General features: G+C 43.6%; 1 protein-coding gene and 1 non-coding gene across 2 annotated transcripts; one reads left to right on the top strand and one right to left on the bottom strand.

Moving 5' to 3' along the window:
- Positions 1 to 1,747: 1,747 nt before the first annotated feature.
- Positions 1,748 to 3,912, bottom strand: LOC136509101 (myosin-binding protein 7-like). Its single transcript, XM_066503899.1, has 3 exons — positions 2,512 to 3,912; positions 2,361 to 2,407; positions 1,748 to 2,239 (listed from the first exon to the last, which is right to left on the bottom strand). Exons 1-3 carry the CDS (start codon positions 3,820 to 3,822, stop codon positions 2,134 to 2,136), a joined length of 1,464 nt encoding a protein of 487 aa, XP_066359996.1. The 5' UTR covers positions 3,823 to 3,912; the 3' UTR covers positions 1,748 to 2,133.
- Positions 3,913 to 23,586: 19,674 nt separating this feature from the next.
- Positions 23,587 to 23,695, top strand: LOC136509773 (small nucleolar RNA R71). Its single transcript, XR_010772513.1, has one exon. It is a non-coding gene; the product is annotated as a small nucleolar RNA R71 (small nucleolar RNA).
- Positions 23,696 to 24,337: the final 642 nt, after the last annotated feature.

The following is a 24,337-nucleotide window of genomic DNA, read 5'->3' as shown; positions in this document are numbered from 1 at the left end:
GGCCTCCAGCCACGGAGCTACCAGAGTGCACGCCGGTCAGCTACTGCTCATGGCCGCAACGGAGGAGAGGAAAGTGTGGAGGCATGGGGAGATCTGGGGAGGAGGAAGAAGTTGCGCCGGGATCCCAACCGCTCGCCGGCGCCCACGGCGGCCTCACGGAGATTTGGGGAAATCTGGAGGAGTCGGAGGAGCGGAGAAATATGAGAGAGAGGAGAGAGAGCGGGGAGAGATATGAGAGAGAGGAGAGAGAGCGAGGTGGATTCGGCGGCTTGACGAGTTAATAGGATTGAATAAAAATTTCGGGTCCGGAGCCTACGGATCACTGCCTGTCTTTGAAATGCAACCGACAGTGATAGACATCACTGCCGGTTTTTATTACCAACCGACAGTGATAATATATATCACTGTCGGTTTGTTAGAAAATCCGACAGTGACAGCCTTTTTTCTTACGAACCGACATTGATGCATCTATCAGTGTCGGTTTTAAAATTCTAGTAGTAATAGGGTCGGCAGTGATAGCTTATTCTATAGTAGTGAGATACATTTATTTAGACTGGATTAGACAATAAACTACTTAAGTTTTGTGTTCACGTTTTGATTAGTTAAACCATCGACTAATTCAGATTTGAACAAAAATAAGATTCTTATCAAATTATGTTAACAACTTGGCGGTCAAAATCTTTATTTCTATGATATAAGAGAAAAATCTATGGTTTAGAGGTTCATAATATTTATTCTATAACGAAAATTCAATGGAAGAAAAATCACTGAGAGGACCAAGAATGCAACAAAAAAAGATCTAAAATAAAGAAATCGGACGGAAGGCATACAAAAAAAAATCGAATGTAAGCTGAAGCCCACTCAAAGGAACGTGAAGAGAAAAATATTTTTTTATTAGACTGAATGGGATTCAGAGAAGAGGTCCGGGGACATCAAACCAAAACCAAATTTGAAATACGGGTGGGGAACAGAGTTGGACACACACAAAGGAACGTAGGAAGAGAAAATATTTTTTTATTAGACCCAAGCTGAACGGGATTCGGAAAAGAGGACCGGGGACATCAAGCCGAACAAAACTTGGAATACTGGAGATCATAGTTGGACGAAAAAAAATGATAGAAATTTTACCTTTTTATTATATATATATATATATATATATATATATATATATATATATATATATATATATATATATATATATATATATATATTTTTTCGGAGGCGGCCTCGAAAGAAAGATGATTAACACAGACGTAGAGCCCAGACGGGCCTGTCTCTGGAAATCATATCTGACCGCATCCGAAAAGCTTTTAGATGGTAGTGGCCCGAGCCGAAGGGGAAGGGGAAGGTGAAGAGGCCAGTGGAGCCTAGTGGAGGAAGAAGAAAAGGTAGATACAGAGGAGAGGTGAGCAGGTGAGTGTGCTAACAGGTCCACGGGCACGGACTAGTAAATTTTTCTTAAATGCTAATACATGTTCCAGAGTAATGGCTCTTAGTAGAGATTTGGCACAAGACTCTTTCCGGAGAGTTAAGATATTTATGAAAGAAGAATGGGCAGCCAAAATATAACCCACGGTGGGAGTCAGAGCATCTCCAAGAGCTGTTCTGAAAGAAGTAGCCAAATTCTATTATTTAGCCATTATATAAAATACATGTTCCAGAGTAATGGCTCTTACTATTCATAAGTTCCACTACCCTGGCAAATTGCCTATTCAAGTTCACCATTGTTTTTTCCAAAACCATAATGAAACCGTAAATCATGTATGTATCTCTTGTGACAGGTTAAATAAGGTGCTCAAATGGCACCCAAGAGTATTCTGCAGTGAATTGCCATGAACGTCAATTCCACGAGGCATTCTGAGTCAACTTGTGGCGATTAAATAACTCCCTTGAACACTCTCATACGGTATCCTACACTGTACAAGCAATCTGTTACACACTCTCATATGGTGCAAACAATGTCGGAGCGAGCAAGATGCAACGAAAAATGTTGACACGAAATTCTGAAAAAATGGTTTCCATATGTGAAAGCTACATCACCAGACACGATCAACAGACGTACGCGAAAGCGAGAACAATACATATTCAGTGATGAGTAAGGGGAGCGGCTGGCTCGATCATTTGGTGGTTAGATTAGATCCTCTTGGGAGGCCTCTGATGCCCGTGGCCTGATGCCCTGGGAGCCTTGTCGAGCAGCAGCAGCAGCCCCACATTGTTGCCGCACTGCCCGATCGGGTACCTGCCAACCATCATACCATCGGTGGCGAAGAACTTTAGTACGAAGCAAAGACGGAGAACAGCAGCGTGTGCAATGGAAGGAAGTGATTCAGGAACGGGATAATTAAGGAAGAGGAACTCACTTGACGCGGGATGATTTCCTTCGCCACCACATGATTGATGTAACCCACTGGAAGGGATGGAGTCAAAAGCAAGCAAATTAGCTTCTGTTTTCATTTCAAGAATCTTTTTAGGCTGGAAGTAGCCTTAAAACAGGGATAAAACAGAGATTACCTTGACCACTGCAGCAAAGAGTGATGGCTGCCTCTTCACCACCTTCCTTTGCATAAGCACCGGCGGGTGCCGTGGTGGTCGCACAGTGACGGTCATGGCCGGCTGCGTGTTGCCCCCTTTGTAGAAGCTCTGCTGCGCCACTGCCGCCGCTGGAACCGGTGGTGGTGCCGCCTCCTTGCAGAGCTTCTGCGCGATCTCCTTGAGCAGCATGACCTGCGCCTTCTCGGCCCCCATGGAGATGATGGCCTGCCTCATGGACTCACGGTCCGCCTCCAACGCCTGCATCCGCGCGCTGAGGCGGCGCACCTCCTCGTCTTCCGTCCACGGAGCGCTGCTGTAGCCGCAGTCGCTCCCCAAAGGCGTGCCACCGCCGCCGTAGGAGCCGCCCTCAGGAACCGCCAGGGTTGCCCCGTGAATGGCGTCCACGGTGTATACCCGGTCGCTGGCGCCGCAATCGTCGTCCGGGAAACAGTCGCCGTCGTTGTACAAGTCGAGGCTGTCGTCCGAGTAGGCGCGCGCGTGGCGCGGGAACGAGGATCCCGGCGCGACGCGGATGATGGGCGTCGTGTTGGCGGCGGCCACCGGGGTCGCGCCGCGCTCGAGGAGGTGGACGCGGTGGGCGAGGCGGGTGAGCTGGTCGCGCGGGGTCTCGAGCGCGTCTGCCTCGGACGCGGTGGGCGGGTGGTCGATGCAGCACCGCAGAGGCGGGTAGTACCCTCCGGCTCCGCCTCCGGACGACGCCGCGGGGGACGGCGAGGAGGGAGGGTGGCGCGGCGTGGCGGAGGGGCGGCGCGGGGTAGAGCCCCCCGTCGACGGCGCGGCGCCGTAGGGTTGGCGGGGCGTCTGGCCTTGAAGCGCCCGCGTCCCGGCGGCCTCGCGCTTGGAGAGCGCCTCCTCGAGGGCCGCGAGCTCGGTGGCATCGTGGGCCATCTTCTCCTCGGCGTAGCGGCGGAACTGGCGTGCCTCCATCATGGCCTCGGCCTTCTCGCGCTGCAGGCGGAGGATCATGGTCATGGCCTCGCTGGCGGCGCCGGCCGCGGCCCCACGCTCCGCGTCGAGCTCCGCCTGGACGTCGTCGAGCGCGGCTTGCTGCCGCGCCAACGCCTCGCGCAGCGCCGCGGCCTCGTCCCCGATCTCCACCCGCACCACCGCGGGTGGCGCCTCGGGTACGGGTGGGGTCCTCCGCTTCAGCGGCGGCCTCGCGGGGGACGTGTTGGCCGCCGCCGCAGACATCGGCGGGGAAACGGAGAAGGAGGCGGGGTGGCCGCATAACGGGCAGAGCGAGGGAGGGGGCTCGCCGACGTCAGCCATGGCGGGGGCGCAGGACGGGGCATGTGCATCCGCGGCCGCGGGGAGGTGGCGCGCGGGAGGAGTTAATTTTTGGGTTTCTCGCGACTTGCGGTTTTGGACGGTTGTCTACTATTTTTAGGACACATGGTTTTGGTCTCTTCTTTGGCTGGCCCTAGAAAAAAGGACAGATAGAGGACCTAGACAATTTGGGTGGGAAAAATGTGTTCTGTGAGCGCCATCCTGGTTCTCCAAAAAGATTTTTACCTCGAAACCAAGAACGTTTTTTACTCGAAACCAAGAACGTGTAAATGCTATAGGTAGAATACAACAATCGGAGAGACTAGCGTCAGGACCCCGCGCCTTCTGTCCGTCCAATTTCAATAATATACCCTCGGGATGCCTATGACTGCACCTTTGTTCTCCGCACTGCTGCATACCTATAGATGCAGCTTCATGTTCTGCTTCGCCTCGTGCTCGGCGCCTGTTGCTGGCCTATGGATGTAGCTTCGTGCTCCGCGCCTGCTGTCATGCCCATGGATACAGCTTTGTGCTCCACGCCGCGCCCGCTTAGCTTCCCGTGCGCACACGGGACCGCTATGCCCGAGGGGACCACCTTCACATGCGCCCCCTTGTTGCACCTGCTTATGAAACACTTGCAACATAAATCATTTGTTGCAACATATGTCCAAAACAGATGAAACATTTATAACATACGTTTGCAACATATGTGTATGGACACTGCAACATATGCAACATCCAAATAAAACACTTGCAACATACGTTTAAAATAGCTGAAACATTTGAAACATACACTTGCAATATATGTGTATAGCCAGTGCAACATATGCAACATCCAGATAAAACACTTCCATCATACGTCTAAAACAGCTGAAAACATTTTAAACATTCACTTGCAACATACCTGTATAGTCATTGCAACATATGCAACACCAGATCTACTTTTGTAACATCCAGATGAAAAATATGCAACATACATCTAAAATGCATGAAACATACGGTTACAACATGTGCTCATCTACTTGCTGCCGTCCAATGAACGCTCGTTCACGCGGAGCTTGATGCTGACACAGAGTTCGATGCCACGGCAGGAAGGTCGGACCTCGGCTATGCACAACGCGAGTCTGGGCGGGAGGCGCGAGGTGCGGTGGAGCGCAGTGCGAGGCATAAGCGGCCCGCGGCGTGGGCGACGCGAGGCGAGAGCAGCGCGTGGTGCGAGACACAAGGCGTGGGTGGGGGCGTGTGACACGAGGCGTGGCTAGGGCGTGTGAGGCACGAGGGCAGGAGGGTCCGTCCCATCCGTCCGCCCGGACACTCTTGGTAGAGAGCATTATGGATGTAAAGTTCTTATACACACAGATTGAAAACTAGGACGACATCGATGAAAGACCAACTGACAGTGGATCGTTTTAGAACCGAGGAATGTTGCACAAAATGATATTTTAGTGTATATAATTGGTAACGGAAGTGAAGTCCACATTCCAATTAATAAAATCCTACCGGTCTTGTAAACGCAAATAACCTATTTATCCTAATATGAGTACTTACTAGCACAAATATAAAAATGAATTTAGAAGACAAGGATTTTTATTTTTATTGACGGTCATTTGACCGAACATCTCTTTTAATAATTTTAGAAGATGTTGCCCGTTTCTAAAAATTGATTTTTAGAGATGGAATTTTTAAGTGCGCCATCCCTATTTACAGAGGCGGCATACTTAAGAAGCCTACCTCTTAAAATCAATTTTCAAAGAATGGCATCTTAATGAGCCACCTCTGGAAATAAGGCCCAAGGTCCATAAATATATACAACTAATTAATCACATCCTTCTTAACCCTAGCTGTCACTCTCCTCTTATGTTCTTTTTTGCATTCTTAAGATCTAGTGGAGTCTATCCAATATATATAGGTCGTAAACTCTTAATAATTAGGTTGGTGCTGATGATTAGTGTCTATGAAATTAAAGACCAGATGTTTTTATTATCGTAAGAATTTATATGATTTATTTACTTTTAATCCCACATATATTAGTCGTGACATCTGGCATGTGCCAATCAATCAAGACCGTGGAAAACTAACAAAAGAGAGCACGCATGCAATTTGCGTGACTATTGTGGTACACACTCTGTACTTGTTTGTTGGAAACAACATTTTTCCTTCCTGCATGTTTTTCGTAGACTTACAAAACAGTAAACACAATGTGAACGTACAAACAAATTAACAATGCCCTCGTTATGCACACACCACGGCTTAATAATAGTGTATATTGTGAAATAATAGTTTCAGGACTGACCTAAAATGAATGGTTGATATGTACTCCGTTCTAATTTATGGCTCCTTTTGGCTTTTCTAGCTAGATACATAATTTTATTATGTATTCAGACGTATCGTAGATCTAGACGCATATCAAAAGCTACATAACCTAAGATGATTTATAATTTAGGACAAAGGGTGATACTTGATATCTATGATCTATCTGAGCAGCACTTCCATGCACAAAGTGGCTAGAAATGGATTGTAGCTGCCACATACCTTGTTTTACATCTCTGAATGATAAAGCATTTTGCCTCGCACGTTTCGTAGACATGAATGAAACAAATAATTATCAATGCCCTTGGACGCTTTCCGTAGACACGGAAGAAATCAGATGTGAAACACTATAATACAAAAGACAATTGCTACTTAATAAGCTATACAACAGTGGATTGAATTGTAGCTTCAAACCAGTGTTTAACAAACACACGTTCGGAGCTTATTAACTAGCAGTAGCATCATTCTTGCTCTGCATAGCTACATTCGACTCGAATTCTTCTTAATTATTCGTTTCAACTATCTTGGAAAAGCAGGGTAGTGCTGCAATGTATCCCACCTCCATTTGGCGTTCCTCGCCGTTGCTCTGCCTGCCATTCAATCAGCAAAGCTGGCAGTGGCAGAGGACCAAGGTGAGGTCGCTCTGGCTCAGTTTCGTGACATCAACTACGTCACACTACAGCAGTTTTTTCTTGAGCTGCGTGGTGACAAGGGGACTCACGGCCTCAGGTCAGCAGCCTCCACCCTGTGCAGCCCCGGTTTCCGGTTGCCGGCGCATCAACCTCAGGCATCATCGGCTCAAACACTGGGCCTCTTTGACGTCGAGGAGCTCCGCTGGGATGCTTGTTGGAATATATATGGGCTTGGCCCAATAGAAATCCTAAATATTTATCAAATATAAATCTCAAAGATCCGTTTTTGTGTGTATAAACTGTATATAGGGGAGTGAAGATAATTTAGTCCTACTTTACTCGTGGAAGTGGAAGTTGCAGTACTTATGGCCTGTTTGTTTAGGATTCCTAGGAGGTTTTGGACCTTAGCTATCAAAAGCCAAACAGAAGCTTTGGTTTTTTGGAAAGTCCAAATTCTAGTAGTCCAAAAGCTCAAACAAACAAAGCCTAAATATGAATGCCATGACACTTACGTGAATGGTTTGTTGAAATCCGATCCGTGGCTTCGGGGGAGTGCAGCTTCTTTTGTAGTTTTAGTTTTACTAAACAGTTTAGATTGTGACCGCGATACGAGAATGTGCTAGACAATCCTATATAAACAACCTAGCGACCAATGCTAGAACATATCTACTCAAGTTAGGGTTTTGTCTCTTTCCACTGCTGCGCTGGCCATCATAACTTCCCCACCTCGAGTGCCTACATGCATCGGCGACTAGAGAGTAGGTCTCTGGAACCCTCGTCCTTGTAATCCTGCACCAAGAGTGGACAAATAAGGTTTTTGGAAAATACTTTTCACGCGAGTTGTTCTCCCAGGCTCTTCCACAACAACTCGTACAAGGGCGCATTGACACACCGTGATCTGATCTATTATTATGTCAGCATGCCTATTGGTTCAATCATTTTGCTGCTTGCTGCAATTCGATATATTATTTCAGCATGTCTACCGGTTCAATCATGCTGCTGCTTGCGATGACGCTGTTCATGCTGTGTGGTCAACTATTATGTTAGGGTTATACATGCTAGCATCTGAGATCGTCGTGATTTATATTCCAAGATTAATCATGAAATTGCCTACTTATTCAACAATCCAAATACCTTATTGTAGGCCTTTTCCTGAACTAACCATGACTGGTTTTGCTAATGCACTGAGACCGGAAAAAATTATCAGTGTGGACTTTAAGAGGTGGCAAGTCAAGGCCATGCTCTAGTTGCAGCCATGAAAGTATTCTAGTTGTGTGCTGATAGGTCTGAAGGAAATATCTCTAATGAAGATCAGAGAAAATTCGAGGATGCCAACACTATCTTTGTGGAATGCGTTCTTAGCGTTCTTGCTGACCGTCTTATAGATGTGTACATGCACATAAAAGACGGAAAGAAGTAGTGGGATGAATTGTAAAATTCGGTGCATCAGATGAAGCCATGCAGACAATGAGCTATACATCATGGTGAGCTTTCATGACTATAAGATGGTGGGTAACCGATTTGTAGTCGAGCAAGCTCATGAGTACAATGCAAAACACAGGAACTTGAACTTCTTAAGTGTGTCATACCTAACAACTTTGTGGCTGGGTGCATTATTGCAAAGTTGTCTGCTTCATGGAGGGGCTTCGCCACAACTCTCAAACACAAGACATAGAAAATATCAGTTGAAAACCTAATAGCATCTCTTGATGTTGAGAAGGCATGGGCTAAAGATACTACTGATAAGTAAAGTTGAAAACGGACGGAAACGAACGGAAAATGCCTCTACCGTTTTTGTTTCCATATTTATTTTACGAAAACGGGGGCGGGAGCGGAACAGTCGGGAGCGGAAACGGTAACAGGATAAACGGTAATACGAAAACGGGTAAATACAATAGGAAAATAGACGGAAACGAATGGTAAGCGAAAACTTAAGCTGGGATTGCATGCACACCTCGTTAGTCGTTACAACCAGCCCATACACATAAGTAATACATGTGATAAGAAAAGTATTGATTTATTGCTGGTCTTCTCATGCTCAGCCACGGCCGCCGCCTGTGCTGCACGCTAAGCGCGCTTCCTATGTGTTGCCTTCATGCTGCGACAAGCAACATGGCTGCTGACTGTACGGCCGTGCCCACACAGCAGCATGCGCCAAGCAGCAAGTAGCAACTGACATACTGGGCCATGCACGTACAACCAACAAGCTAGCACAGCCAGCCACCGAACAAGCCCAAGGAGACCTGCTACTAGCCTTACAGAACATGCTGGGCCGCCAGCAGGAAGGCCTAGTTCGTAGCTGGGCTTATCCCGGATTGAAGAAAAACGCAATAAAAAACGGAGTATCCCGGTCAAAAATAGGATACCGCAAATACAGACGGACAAACGCTTCACCGTTTTCGGTCCCGCTCCCGGTTCACTCTGTCCCGTTTTCGGTCCTGTTTTCGTTTATCCCAGAAAAAACGAAAACGGATGGAAAAAACGGTATACGGTTGCGGACGGAACAGGATTTGTCCCGTCTGTTTTCAACTTTACTGATAAAGGGACCGAGGGACATTCTAGCACCAACATGGTTCAAAGAAACCCACATGGCAAAAACAAAGGAAAGAATAGGTCTTTTGGTGCCAAAACAACAACTGCCTTCAAGAAGAAGAAGAAGAAAGTAGAGTTGCATTGATTCACTTGTGAAGAGCTGATCCACTTTCCCAAGGAGTGCCCTGATTGAGCGGACCACAAAGCAAAAAAGAATAAGACTATTAATATCATGAACGCGAGCAATGCTGATGATGGGTACTACTATACTTTTAGTGTTTTAATCTCCATGTTGGTGGATTGATACGGGTGCTAATGTTCATGTGTGTGCTGATATCTCTATGTTCTCTTGTTACCAGGTTACCCAGGGTTCTTCCATCCCAATGGGGAATGGGTCACCCAGGGTTCTTCCATCCCAATGGGGAATGGGTCTCATGCTTCTATTTGTGGTGTTGGCATGATAGATCTAAATTTTACTTCGGGAAAGATAGTGCAACATGTCCCTTCTATGAACAAGAACCTCGTTAGTGGCTTTCTTCTATGCAGAGATGGGTTTAAGCTTCTACCATTGGATTTCTCCCATATGCCTCGGATTGTCAAGTAAGTTATGTAATGTCCCTCTCTCCCTTCTTTATGAAATCAAAAAAAATTATGATGAAAGAAATGAAAATTACCAATTCTATATGGATGAAAATTACCCTTTCTCGCTTCTTCAAGATATACATCAACATTCGTTCTATAATGAGTATATGTACTAGACATGTAGATAACACAAGACTCATATCCTTTTTCACATATAGGAAGAGTATTTCCTAGGCTTTGTTGCAAAAAAAAATTGGTTAGGACATTTACAGTTTTTAGCTAGGTTAAAGTTTTGGCTTTAACATGTATTGGGAGGAAAATTGCTAAGCGATTGCTGGAGTATATATTGAAGGTTCATATAGGTGGCCATTGCTGGAATTGGGATTGGAACATTCGGGTCGAGGGGATGGTTCAACATTGTAATCAACAAGACGCTGATATCTGCAAGTAAATGCTACTATTCTTTAGAAATTCATTGTGCTCTTGCACCCATACTACAAGATAGAAGAAATTAGTGACCCACTCTATTTCGACAAGTTCCATTTTGATGCCATGGCTATTTTTGAACTCGGTTCTAGAAGTTTCTGGCAGGCCATATGACTTTTTTCCCATCGCTAGCTAGATCAATTTTATTGAAAAAATTGTGTGATGACATACGCAAATAAAATGGAGACTATGGTTATAAACCATTGCTCAACATAGACTGCCTAGGCTAGATAGCAATAAATTCATCGGAGGTGATCATGAGGTGTTTTCTACAATTTTATAGCTTCTAAGACGTACCATGATAACTATTGGGATCTACTCAGATTTCTGAGAAACTTTAGTAACCATGCATTGAACTACACTAAGGTCTTTGTACTATATTTATTCTGCTCTCTCACAAATATGAATATACAACTTCTGCCTAAAACATTAATCCTATATTATTTATATGAAGATTAATGGAGTTCAAGTAATCGAGGACGACGTGCTATTATTACAAACTTGCTCCTACACCTCCTATATGTATTTGAAAAGCCAAAATGGTGTGTACAAAAAATCACAATGAGTTTTGTATTTGAATTTCTTTTTGTGTGTGTTATTAAATGGAATTAACCTTTTGCCACTCGCAATGCTACACTACTAAGAATTGAAATCTCTTTAAGTGGATGTTGGCCGTGGACCGCATAGGCAAGAAGGAAGGAGAGAATGAGGGAGTGAGCAAATGAGTGATGGACCAAAAGGTCATCCGCACCTTCTCTGTCCCCTACCCTTTTATAGGAGAATGAGGAGGGAAGATGTTCATTCTTTCCCCTATAGGGGCTTATATTTACAAAAGAGTCCCTAGAAATCATAAATGGGCCCTAAACATTCCCAAACAAAGCCCCATGCTTTGTATTGGGCTTTAAACTCTCTAATGGGGGTCTATAACATGCCTTGCCCCAATAGTAGCCCCTTAGCTATTCAATTTTGGTTGTAAATACAAGACCCAATAGCTAAATAGAACTAAATGTGGCCCAATTACAACTCAAACACGGCTGTGAGGATCACCATTTGCAACCCATATGGATGTGCCTCACTGAAAGCTCCATCCCAAAAACCATGTGGGAAAAGAGGGATGAGGACATCACTCTTTTACAATCCATGGAGACGTGGAGGAAAAGCATGGGTGTCCAACTCACCCACATCATCGCGGAGGCCCAGTCCAACTCAAGTTGGAGTCCATCTTGGGTTTCAGGAGTAATCCCAAGTAAAATCAACCCCCAAGATGCATACAGACTTTGTTTTCAACAATCCCCATATGCATGGAAATATGGTTTCATAAGCTAATCAATGGATTTGGTTTGACATCAAAATTCATCTGGAGTCAATGGGAATCTTTAAAACAATTCAGCATCCAAAATCTACTAGGGTGCTGTGACACCGTCTTTTGGTCATTTAGGTCGTGAATCATCTTAAAGCCCATTAGAGGGCATGTCTAGGGGTTTGTAGGCCCAACACTTTATAATTAGCTACCTTCGCTCTTGTTAGGGTTTGAGTTTTGTTGTGTTCTTGTTTTCCTCATGAAACAAACAATGTTCACTACACTTGTATCAACAAGATCGACTACTATGAACCAGACCTCATGTTCTTGATCTTGTTCGCCTATGTCGACTAGTCACTTCAAATCAAGACTTGAACCTCATATCATATTCATATACTTCATTATTCTTTGCAATTTCGTAGATTGCCTCCGTCTCATTCTTGCTTGTGTTCTCGATTCGCTTGTAGGAAAGCCTTCTCAATGAGGTCAATTGCATTGTGCGTGGTTGACAACCAATAGAGCAGTGGTGTAATGGTTGTGGGGGTCCGAATGAGACTTGGTTCAAAGCCTAGATTGTGAATGTCAAGTTCTCCACCAATAGAAGGTACCATACCTATTGGAAGATCGGGTCACATCTACATCAAGTGGTATGAGAGACTGAGTTGCTCATTAGGTTTATCTCTATTTTTCCCTTTAGATTGAATCTATTTTTGCAGGGTATGACAAGGTGAGCATTAGTGAAATAGTTAAGGCCAATACCATGGAGTTAAGTTAGTTTTACCTAAGAATGAGGATACGAAGACATCGTGCAGAACTTGGGTTGCTTTGTGCCTAGCGCAAGTGCTACATATCCTTTCACTTAAGTTTAAAATCTGACAACAATGGGGATGACTAAAGGGGAGCAATGACAACTAGACCACCATCACCGCCAGGAAGGGAAGCAACTACTCCTCCATCACCTCGCAGGGGACCTAAGTCCGCCACCACTACCACCACCCGAAACTCGCAAGATCGATTCATCTAATAGGAGTAGAACTCAATCATCTAACAAGGATGAAGCCAAGATGCCCCCAAAGCTGGTCTTCCCTAATGAGTCTAGGAAAAAGGAAATGAAGACATGATCCCAATTTTTGCAACAAAACAACATGATAGAGGAAGAACCTGCAAATTTTTAGCTCGGATAGGATAGAGATGAGGCACCATGTGTATGACAGTTGAAGCAGGGGTGTGATCTGGTGGCTCCTTGACAAGTTCCATCAATTCAACCGAGAATACAATAGCTACATGATTGGTACAAACAACAAATCAGTGACATTCGGTGCAAGATATAAGGCAAACATTTTCACATGGGACAAGATGTAATGTGGATCGAGTTTAAGGAATTGTATCATTTTTACCAAAGTTTCCACATGACATGCATATCATGAGCTTGTGAACCATGTAAGTTTTGTTACTAAATGCATTTTACAGCACCGAGTTGAATGTCTAACTACACATTGTTTTGTAGGATGGAGGCACGCACATGCAGATTGAGATGAATTAACATAGGCTTCTTAAACCTAGTGATGTATAGTGAGAAGACAATATGAAACAATAGCGCCATCGATGAATTGACATAGGGCTTGCTTGCCAAACAAGACAAATCCTCCATACTTCTAGCCTACAACTACATGTAAGTTTGTTGTAAATGACTAATTTTCTACTCTATTACATATTTCATGGTTGAGCCTAATTTTCATCGGGGCATTGTAAATGCAGCAACCATTATGTCCTTGACATCAACCTAGAGAAATGCACTCTCACTATTTTTTATTATCGAAGGAGACAATGAGAGCGTATCCAACCCTTCATTAAACACACTAAACAAGTATGACAAGCTACTCATACATTGTGCCAATGTTGGATTATTATTAGTTTTGATCATTATATTTCACTCTCTTATTTATCACTCAGGTCCTTTGAGAAGTACAAAAAAGGAGCAAGAAATATTGACCTTTTTGGAATTTTGGGTTCACTGTGCACGTCCTTCGAGCAATACAAGAAAAGGAGCAAGAAATATTGACCTTTTTGAAATTTTAGGTTCACTGTACATGTAGCCGATTCAATCAATGTGGACTCTATGTCATGCATTACATGCACACCCTCATCCAAGATGGCTACTCCGGCACACTGGTTCCCCTTAGTCAATTGACCTAGTGACCTAATTTGAGTGTATAGCAATGAATGTCTTAACTGTGTTCCATCTTCTTCTTGTGTTGCAGAACTAGGGTCAAGTACAATGGAGTTGACTGATTTGGAGATGACTTGGTTGCAAGAAAAGCTTGCTAGTTTTATTATGGACCAAGTCTTGAATTGGATGAAGACCATTGCCTTATCTAATTAAGGTGCTAATGTTCTTCACCTAGTAATGAAGATTTCATTACGAATGATCGTAAACATGTCATTGTGGTTAGATTTGTTTTATGGACTCGTGTCTCGACAGTGATGCATATTTGGATACAGTGTATATGTGTTCCATATAATAATAATAATAATAATAATAATGATGATGATGATAATGATGATGATGATGATGATGATGTAAAAAATGTAGTATCAATGCTAGCTGACGAGATCCTAACATATGGCTATGTTAAGCCTTAGGATCAATGGTTCCTGACCAAAGAGACCCCCCGACCGACCCCTCTAGGATCGCCTAGGGGCACGGGGGCTATACCCATCGGGTACGCTCATGTGCACACTCTGACCAATAAACTTGGCCGAGCTTGGGCATGGCACAGCCCCCACACAGGGCCCGAGGGCTTGCCCAGGTTTCAGGATCCTGATCGGCAACACGCTCGAGCTCAGGCCTTGGCTCCTACCCGGGTTGTGACACTAGCCAAGGCCGAGGCGCAAGAAGACAAGCCTTGAGCCATCGAGGCTTGGAGGCTCCAAGACGCCATGCCCTGGGCGTGGCCCTGCCAGCCACATCCGCGATAGGGTCACGCACGGGTGAAAGCTCTGGTTTGGTTTTGGTGAATTGATGAAACCCTAAGTGTTAACCTAGTTTATCAAAGTGATCATGAGATAGGTAGCACATTCCAAATGGTGAAGCAAATAAAGATCATGACATGATGATGGTGATGCCATGGTGATGATCAAGTGCTTGGACTTGAAAAGAAGAAAGAGAAAAACAAAAGGCTCAAGGCAAAGGTATAAGTGGTAGGAGCCATTTGGTTTCGGTGATCAAGACACTTAGTGAGCATGATCACATTTATGTTCGATAGCCATACTATTAAGAGGGGTGAAACTCGTATCAAAATACGGTTATCAAAGTGCCACTAGATGCTCTAACTCATTGCATATGCATTTAGGATCTAGTGGAGTGCTAACACCCTTGAAAATGTTTATGAAAATATGCTAACAGACATGCACAAAGGTGATACACATTGTGTTTAGAACTTGGGAGCAAGGGTTCAAAACTTCACTGACGGAGTGTCCGATGTGCCACCAGTGCCCTATATAGAAAAGATAGGATTTCACAGAGTGCACCGAACGCTAGTCACATAGTGACCGGACTCTGACCCGTCGTCCAATCAGTAGCAGCAGTGAGCACGCGGTCTCGATCTTGTGACTAGACGTTGGCCCGAAGAGTGATTGGATGCTGAGGACCTACATCCGGTCAGTGCTGACATACGCTGACATGGTAGCGTGAGGAACAACAGTGACGCATGGTAGTTGGAGAATGACTGGACTCAGGTGCTGCATCCGATCATACAGGAGCGGATGCATCTGGTCACAAAATAGAGGTTCGGGGAGCTCTCTGGAAATGACCAGACTCTGGCTTGTCTGCGTTCGGTCGCTTATAATTGGACACGTCCGGTCGTGACTAGAACCTTACTAGAAGTGACCGAACGCTGGGGTCCTGTGTTTGGTCCTACACTATAGAGTGTCCGATCATAACTTATGTGCACTAATGACCATTGAGATTGGGCAATCAGCATTTGAAGTAGGGGCTAGGTGGCACTCATCGCGTGACCGAACATTAGGGTATTGCGTTCGATCGATCTGACTGGCGCATCCGGTCGATCTGACTGGTGCGTCCGGTCGCCCTGATTTTTCAGTGAACAGAGAGACAATGGCTCTATTTGTGGGGGCTCTCTATTTAAGCCCCATGGCTGGCTCAAGCTCACCCTCTTAGCCATTTGCATTGACATAGCGACCTTGTGAGCTTAGCCAAAGCCCTTCCACTCATCTCCATCATTGATTCATCATCTTTGTGAGATTGGGAGCGAATCCAAGTGCATTGATTGAGTGTTTGCTTCTAGAGGCACTTGGTGTTCGTGTTTCACTACGGGATTCGCTTGTCACTCTTGGTTGTTGCCACCACCTAGATGGATTGAAGTAGCGAGGATCATTGAGCGGAGGTTGGTGATTATCTCCGGCTCTGATCGTGGTGATTGTGAGGGGTTCTTGACCTTTCCCCAGCGGAGAGCCAAAAGGTACTCTAGTAAATTGCTCGTGGCTTGTGTGATCCTCATCTTGTGTTGGTTGTGTGGCACCCTATTGAGGGTTTGGTGTGTGATGCCAATTAGCATGTGAACCTCCAAGTGAGTGAATCGCCACAATGAGGACTAGCTTGCTGGCAAGCAAGTGAACCTCGGTAAAAATCATTGTGTCATCATTTGATTCCGAGGTGATTAGTCTTCATTGGTGTTCATTCTTGTGATTGATTGGTTCACTTCTTGACTCAGCGGTATAACCATCTTGCTCTCTCTCTCTTTACATTACCGCAAACTAGTTGTCATGCTCTTTAGTGTAGCTAGTAGTGAGAGCTTGTTAGTTTGGTTAGTGTGGCTCTTTAGTTAGCCTTTGAGAGCACACTAACTTAGTGTACTGACATAGCCATTGTGTGGATAGAGACTATACAAACTAGAATTGTGGTAGGTGGCTTGCATTTTAGTAGCCTAGTGCATCACTCGCTTTGCCTCATATTTGTCTAACCGATTTGCTAAGTGTTGTTGTATAAATTTTAATAGGCTATTCACCCCCCTCTAGCCATTAGGACCTTTCAACGGGGCATGACACAAGAAGACAAGCTTCTAGCAGCCTCTAGGGGTTGGGTAGCTCCTAGGCCCGTGCGTCAGCCCCTAGAGCCAACCTCCTTGGCCACCAAGAGTACTCCAGAAGGTCCACCTAGGGGTGACCGGTCCAAGCCAATACCGCTTGACACATAGATTGTCAGAACAAAGCAACCGGATGACACCCAAGGCTTCTTTGGCTCCATGACACCACCATGGTCCATAGAGCGCCGCTGTAAGACCCTCCTTGACTCCAGCGCATGTAGACCATAGACTCATCCCCCTAAACTGCCATGTAGCTGACCTATCTCATTATATAAGGGATAAGGTCAGACCTAGAGGGGGAGGATGATCCAAGACAGATCATTCCATTCCACTCCATCCACTCCTGCCTAGCACCGAGGGTAGGGGAACCTAGAGAGGGGCACCGAGAGCCCCTCCACGAGGGGAAGGCTCCACCGGCGGTGGGGCAACCTCAGGATTAGCACCGAGCTAACCCTCTACCAAATCTCTCTTTACACTCTATTATAACCCCCTGATTTTGGGTGCTTTTAAGTATAAGGATCATTAGCTGCTGGACGTAGGGCATCGACTGGCCCAAATCAGGATAAACTGTTGCGTCCTCTCTATGATTCTTCTGTTCTTGAGTCCACTTGAGCCACTAGAGACACGTACTATGACACTGACTCAAACAACTATGCTTGCCATGGTTCTGACCCTGCGATAGCTAGCGCGCTAGGTAGGGGGCAACGTCAAGTGCGATTCAGGCTCTACGGTGGCTGGAGCCACCCACCTCCTCATCGGAGCAAGCAGCATCACCCTAGATGGTGATGTCCGCTTCCATGGCAAGTTCATCACAACCGACGCCGACACTCCGGGCTAGGTCCTCAACTTTGGGAGCCTAGCCTACATCGCCGACTACTACGATAAGCTTCGTTCGCTTAGTAGGGCCGCACCGGCAAGCAACAACCTCCCAGTGTCACCCCTACCATCGGGACTTCTAGGAGCAGATCTTGAAGTCCTGGCTTGATAGATCTAGCATGGTCTGGGTCCAAGCCCCACTTTGTCAGATCGGCGCCAGATGTTCTATATGCTGGCTAACGTCCACCACCAGTTCACCACCGGTGAGGTGCTCCCGACACCTGACCACTTATGGTACTACCTCCCAGACCTGCCTTTTGGGATCCAGAATGCGGCGGCATCCTTCAAGCTAGAGTAGGAGCACCTCATTAGCCATGATGCTCCAAGAGGCACCACGGGGGCAGGCATCCCCTCGCTACGCACCTTCCTTGAGATTCTCTCGGGGAACGGCCTGGAGTACGACTCCAATGACATCGACCACTACGCATACATATGATAAGTAATACATATGATATAGAAACAAACCATAACCAATATTCTATTCACAATAGGGGTAAGTCAAGAGATAAATGTATATGAATGATAAGTAATAACTAATCATTGATCACTCAGAGTACACCTTTCTATGGCATTAGCATGGCTAAGTAGAATATTAGAGGAATATTTCCTAAGTCATTCTTAATTACAAATCAAAGCATACGTTGATTAGTGCAATTACACTTAGTAGTCATGGCTAAGATCAACTTCATATCTACACATAAGGGATATTACTAAGGAAGATTCAGAATAGAGCTTGTCTTTCTTTGTAACTAGATCCTACTTATCCTATATTCTGGGAGTGGACTACAAAGGACTCAACGGGAGTGTCACATCCATGATCTACCACATGGCTTGGAATATAGGGTGCATCTGTAGGTAAACAATGTATAAGCACCACGCTTACATAATGTCCACCACTCAGCCCTAGTACCTTAGAGCAAGCGCTATACAAACTTATGCTTGAACATGATGATAATCTAACTATACTAAGCATATAATCAAAGTAGATGATGAACATGATAACTAGGAACATGAATAATATTAAGAACAGTATGGAATCAATTATAGCAAACATATGAATAATGGAAGATACAAAAGAAGATACAAGGGGCTATACCAAGCCACGCTCTTGACAAGATCTGGAATCCAAATGAAGCTTGCCTTCCTCTAGACCTAGCCTAGCTAGCTATGCCCTAGACTATGGTGTCTGAGGATGATTAGGGTTTCTATCTTCTTAACTAAATGCAACGCCTGAGGGAGGGGGGGTAGGGGTTGGTATATATAGGCTGCAGCATCAATTCTGAGCCCTTAGATCAAACCAACTTGAAAGAACAATATATATGCAAACCCTAAGGCGATGGAGAACTAATGTTCAAAGGAGGAGGCTGATAGTGGGCCCCAGGGGCTGGCCGGCCTATAGATGGAGCCGACCAGCCCCACCTAGCAGCGTTTTGTGGTCTTCTTCTGTGGTTTGGCTTTTGGTGTCCTCTGAAACCTTCTAGAGTTGTTTTCGCTATGGATAAGCGTGATTACTTCTGACGTTTGGGTCTACCTTGATGGTTTTCTAGATAAACTCTGCTAAAAACACAGATTCACCAAAACTTATGAAATTTGTTAGTTTAAACCCCTAAGTCTATGTTGGTGATTATTTTCATGCCGTTATTCTAGTTCTATTGATAGTTTATAATGTTTGGTAACTACTGTCAACAAACTCCCCCAAGCTTAAACTTTGCTCATCCCTAAGCAATGCTAAACTCAGCAAAAGGATTAGGAGTTTAAAGATTTTTGAAAACATTGTAGCAACTCCTTAAAAACACACATGTGTTCAAACAAGAATTCTCCTCTAGATTAGAACAAACTATTCTGACTTTCAAACTTACCCATATTACCCTCAACCATGGGGCTTCTTAGCCTTCACTTGGGTCTTGAACAATTGAAAGATCAGAACGATCAAGTCAAGCGCTATGTCTCAAGCTCTTCGCTCAACCATTATTCAGAAGTTTTTGTAGTTTTTTAAAATAAAACTCAGAGCTTTCATTGTATGACACTCTCAAGTCTCTCAATATATGTGGTATTTGTGGATCCTCACCATGGCAATAGTGATGTTATGCCTTTCTTTCTTCCTACAATTAAAGCTAATGTGGAGCTCATAGGAGTGGAAATGACATGAAAGAACATACTTGCAATACATGTATTGTATAGTCAAACCTCGGATCCAAAGAGAGTTGAGTCATACAATCAAATCAAGATGTGCATGTGTGTGGGTATATGGTGAATATTTATGGTGGCTAACCTAATTCTACTATGATCCTTGAAAACATATCTCTCTTTCAAAACTTGAAAATACTTTACAAGAAAATATGGGCTATCTTATTCATCTCTTTTTTTCTTTTCCAAGAGGGCATCTAAGTATCCATTGTTTTAGATATCTCGGACACTTGTTCATTTTTTTCAACTCTTTTTTTTCACGAATAACTTTTGCATAGCCCCATGCTTCTTTTCAGCAACAAAACTTTTTGAGAGATAGCAACAAGAACTTGGAGCATTTATTTGGTGGATAATCTATCAAACATATTTTTGGTGTTTACTCCCAGTGTAGGAGTAAAACATTTTTGGGTGGATCTAAATGGAATGTCATGTTTTTGTGCCTACTCCCAGTGTAGGAGTAGTGCATATGTGAGTTATGTGTACGTGATCTTGATTTTAAGAGCATGACAAACCTCTCATAAGGGTCAACAAAGCTTGACTAAACTCAACACAAAACAAGCATCATATATGAGTGGAAGTTTTCCTAGCTTAAGTATCATGTATGGCTCTAGTAGGAATTTAAGCTTTGTCATACAGGAACTCATCATGTAGAATTTTTATGTTTTTTTTCAAAAGATAAATCTCTAGAAATTTAGTATCACTTGGAACAAGATAAACAGCAGCTCAGACCTTCTCATATTATATTCGTCAATTACATAGCTTAGATCAAGCATATGCTATCCGCAAGTTTCAAGTTTAGAGTAAATTCTTATATCAAAACAATCTTATCCAAAACTCAGAAGAATTCAAGGCTGAAAACTAGGCACTTGAAAGGAATTAGAACTGAGCAACTATTCATCATTTTCATTCAAGAGATTATCCTTAGAGTCCTTTTATTTATTCAGCTCTTAAAAATTAAAGTTAAAGAAATCTAGTCACACTATTTATTTAGTTTTTATTTTTAGATCACACTTTACTAATATAGATATCTACTATAAAGATAAATTTTTATTTTGTTTTTAGCTTATACATCTTTTTATGACTTATAAATAGTAAAACAAAAGCGAAAGAAATACTTATATAGATACATGGGGATGCCCTTCCCCCAAGCTGGTTGTTATCGTGGTCTTTCTCAGAGCAGTCTTGCCAGCTGATGTCCTTCTCATTCATTGGGTGAAGTGAGATGGATACAATTTGGTAATCTTGCTCTTAATCTTATGCATCATCCCGCAAAATGTTAACAAAAACATCAAAACTCGTGGAATGGATTAGGATAGAAGGGTTAGTGGTCTGCCGTTCGGAGATTAGTTGTTCTTGGAATTGGAAATATTTTTGAAATGGCAAAATTCTAGCAGGATGTCTATCTAATATTTTTGGTTTTTTCTGATATAATTGTATGCATGGTATTTTTATTTTTTATGCTGCCACAATAAATATTCTTGCGAGTCTTTACATGCCGTAGAAAGTACTCACATGGGGCTTAAGATGCAATGATGGAATTTTTATTTTCTTTTCTAAATGTAATGCTAATGCACAAAAGTAAATATGCTAAAGTAAAAAATAATTCATGCAATGCAAAAGAGTAGATATGGATAACTACCAATTTTACCTCCTGGCGAGGATTTAGATTTTTAAGTTCTCTGGACATGACTTGACTAGAGAAGTCTTTTATTCTTTGGGTGCATCAGTTGGTCCCAGAGATGGAGACCTTGATGGTTGCACCTCTTGTGATGGTGACTCTGATGATGACACCACCTTTTCCTTCCACACCTGTTTGGTCTGTGGACTCGAATTTGGTGGAGTATGTTCATCTTCCATAGGTTCTTCATCTTCTTCATTCTCATTCTTTGGGGATTGATTCCTTCGGCATCGGGTTGATCGACATCTCCTCTTGGAGTGAGTCTTCTTTGCCTGTTCATAAGTGGTATAACTATTGAAATAACAACATACCTTTTCTCCTGGAAATTAGAAGTGGACTTGTCCAAATTCGACATAGATGATTGTGTTGGTGGTGTTGAGGAACGGTCTTCCAAGGATTATGGGTACATCTTCTTCTCCCATGTCTAGAACCATGAAGTCGGTAGGGACATAGTGATCTTGTATTCTTACCATTATATCTTTTGCTATTCCCTCTGGAAATTAGATTGATTGATCCGCCATTTGCAATTGCATATATGTAGGGAACAAAGGTTCATCACCAAATAAGTATTCATACGTTACCTTGGACATTATATTGACACCTGATCTAATGTCATAGAATTGTGTTGCGGAAAATTCTTTGTCCAATGGTACACTCGATCATTGGTACACCGGGGTCTTCCTTCTTGGAAAGGAATGGTGAAGCAAGGAGGTGGTCGTACTTCGATCAGAGTGTGTTGATCATGTTGACTGACTCTTCTTGTGGCTACCTAGCCTTGTTCTTCCTTCTTCTTTGGTTGTTTTTCTTCTTACTCACTGTTGTCTCTTCGGCAGGTACGGCGTTTGTGGATGACCAGGAGATTGAAAATATGATTCTTGAAAGTGAATTTCTCCTTTCTATCCTTGATTGTGAAACAGATCTTAGCACTGTCTGTGTAGATGATGGCTTTTGTGGTGCTCAAGAAAGGTCAACCCAAGATAATGAGTGCCCTTACATCTCCACCTATTTCCAAAACCACAAAGTCTACGGGAACATATGATTGTCCCACTTGAACATTGGTGTCTTCAAGAACTCCCTTGGGGTAGCAGAGTGACTGATCTGCAAGCTGCAAACACATGTTTGTGTACAACAATGTATCTCCATTAATTTTATCATAGATTACCTTTGGCATGATGTTGACACTTGCTCCGAAGTCGCAAATGGCTTCTTGGAAAATGTGAGGTCCAATGGTGATGGGGATGATAGGTCTTTCTAAATCACCTTTCTTTTCAAGAAAGGAATAATCTATCCACCTTCCCGTCGATGGTTGTATGTAGTAGTATGCTGCACTGTGAATATCGACAAGATTTGCAGTTTCTAGATCTTTTGGTTGCCCCAAAATCTTACCTTTATCGGTAGGTGAAACAACGGCCGCCAGCTGAGCTATTTATGATTCTATCATTTTATTAAAGCTATGCTAGTTTTTAATAGCAGAGGAGAAGCTATCCATTCTATTGTTTATATTTTCTAAGATTTTATCATTGGAAGCTAAGTTTCTAGATAAGCCCTCCATAATTTAAGCTTGGCCAGAAATTAACTCTCTCAAGGGTGGTTGATTATTAAAATTATTGTAATTGTTACCTTGATAGCTACCTTGGTAGTTGGGCCTTTATTGTTGATTTCATCCTTGATTCTATTGAGGATGGAAGTAGTTGTTGTTGATTAAGTTCTCATCCTCATGGGTTTCAGGACAGTTGTTCCTTGAATGCCCAGTGTTGCCACTCTTCACATGTCATGCAGGAATCATGAATGTGCATGACTTCTTGCTTCTCATTATCTTGATCTTCGAGCTTCTTTATGAGTAGGTCCATCGTGGTAGACAACATGTCTACCTCCTTGAGTTGATGTATACCTCCACCTCTCTTGTGGGTCTGAAGATATTCTTCATTCCAACCTTGGTTGGAGGCCATCTTCTCAACAAGAGCTATTGCACCTGGGATTGTGAGTGATAGGAAAACACCTTCAGCAGTAGCATCCATATTCTCATGGGTACTGTTGGTCAACCCATGGTAGAAAGTTTGCATAAGTAGCCAATTCTCCATCCCATGATGAGGACATTCTAATATGTAATCTTAGAAGCGTTCCCATGCTTCAGGGATAGATTCATCGTGTTGCTGTTGGAAGCTTGAAATTCTTCCACGCAGAGCATTGGTCTTGCCCGTGGGAAAGAACTTTGCTAGGAAAGCAGTGGAGTAGTTATCCCATGTAGTATTTCTATCTTTATTGGCATAGAACCATTTCTTCGCCTTTCCCAAAAGTAAGAATGGGAAGAGACAAAGTAGTATGGCATCTCTAGTTACTCCTTTGATAGTGAAAGTGCTGCAGATCTCTAGGAAATGTTGGAGATGAGCACTCTCATCTTCATGTGCCTTTCCACAAAACTGGCTAGCTTGTGCCATGTTGATGAGAGCTGGCTTGAGTTTGAATCCATTATCTCCGACATTGATCGCCGGTCCAGTATGGATGTTAGCCATAGTTGGAGCAGAGAACTCATGGAGTGTCTTATCAGCCATGGCTTCGAATCTGGTGTTAAGCTCTGCCTTGTCTGGTTGTCTTATAATTCTAAAGCTGAAACTTTCTTAAGTTTAGCTCTAGTTCTCCTAATTAATGCTTCTAGATTTTCAACGTAGTTTGTTAGAAGGTCAAAACTGGTCATACATTACCCTGCATATAAGATACAAAAGTAGACAGAACAAGGGTAAGCCTATTTGAGCAGCGGTCAATGGTTTTCCTCGATCACATCAATAAGTACAAGTTTATCAATATTTCCTTGCTGCCTAGCTACCTTCCA

This window comes from Miscanthus floridulus, chromosome 15 (assembly GCF_019320115.1).
Source record: "Miscanthus floridulus cultivar M001 chromosome 15, ASM1932011v1, whole genome shotgun sequence".
NCBI classification, from domain to species: Eukaryota; Viridiplantae; Streptophyta; class Magnoliopsida; order Poales; family Poaceae; genus Miscanthus; species Miscanthus floridulus.
This window is presented reverse-complemented; position numbering and strand designations above follow the sequence as displayed.

Coding starts and splice junctions, on each gene's coding strand:
- LOC136509101 (XM_066503899.1), bottom strand. CDS start 3,822: ATGGCTGACGTCGGCGAGCCCCCTCCCTCGCTCTGCCCGTTATGCGGC. Junction 2,408..2,511: donor TCTTTGCTGCAGTGGTCAAG/GTAATCTCTGTT, acceptor CATCCCTTCCAG/TGGGTTACATCAATCATGTG. Junction 2,240..2,360: donor AGGAAATCATCCCGCGTCAA/GTGAGTTCCTCT, acceptor GATGGTTGGCAG/GTACCCGATCGGGCAGTGCG.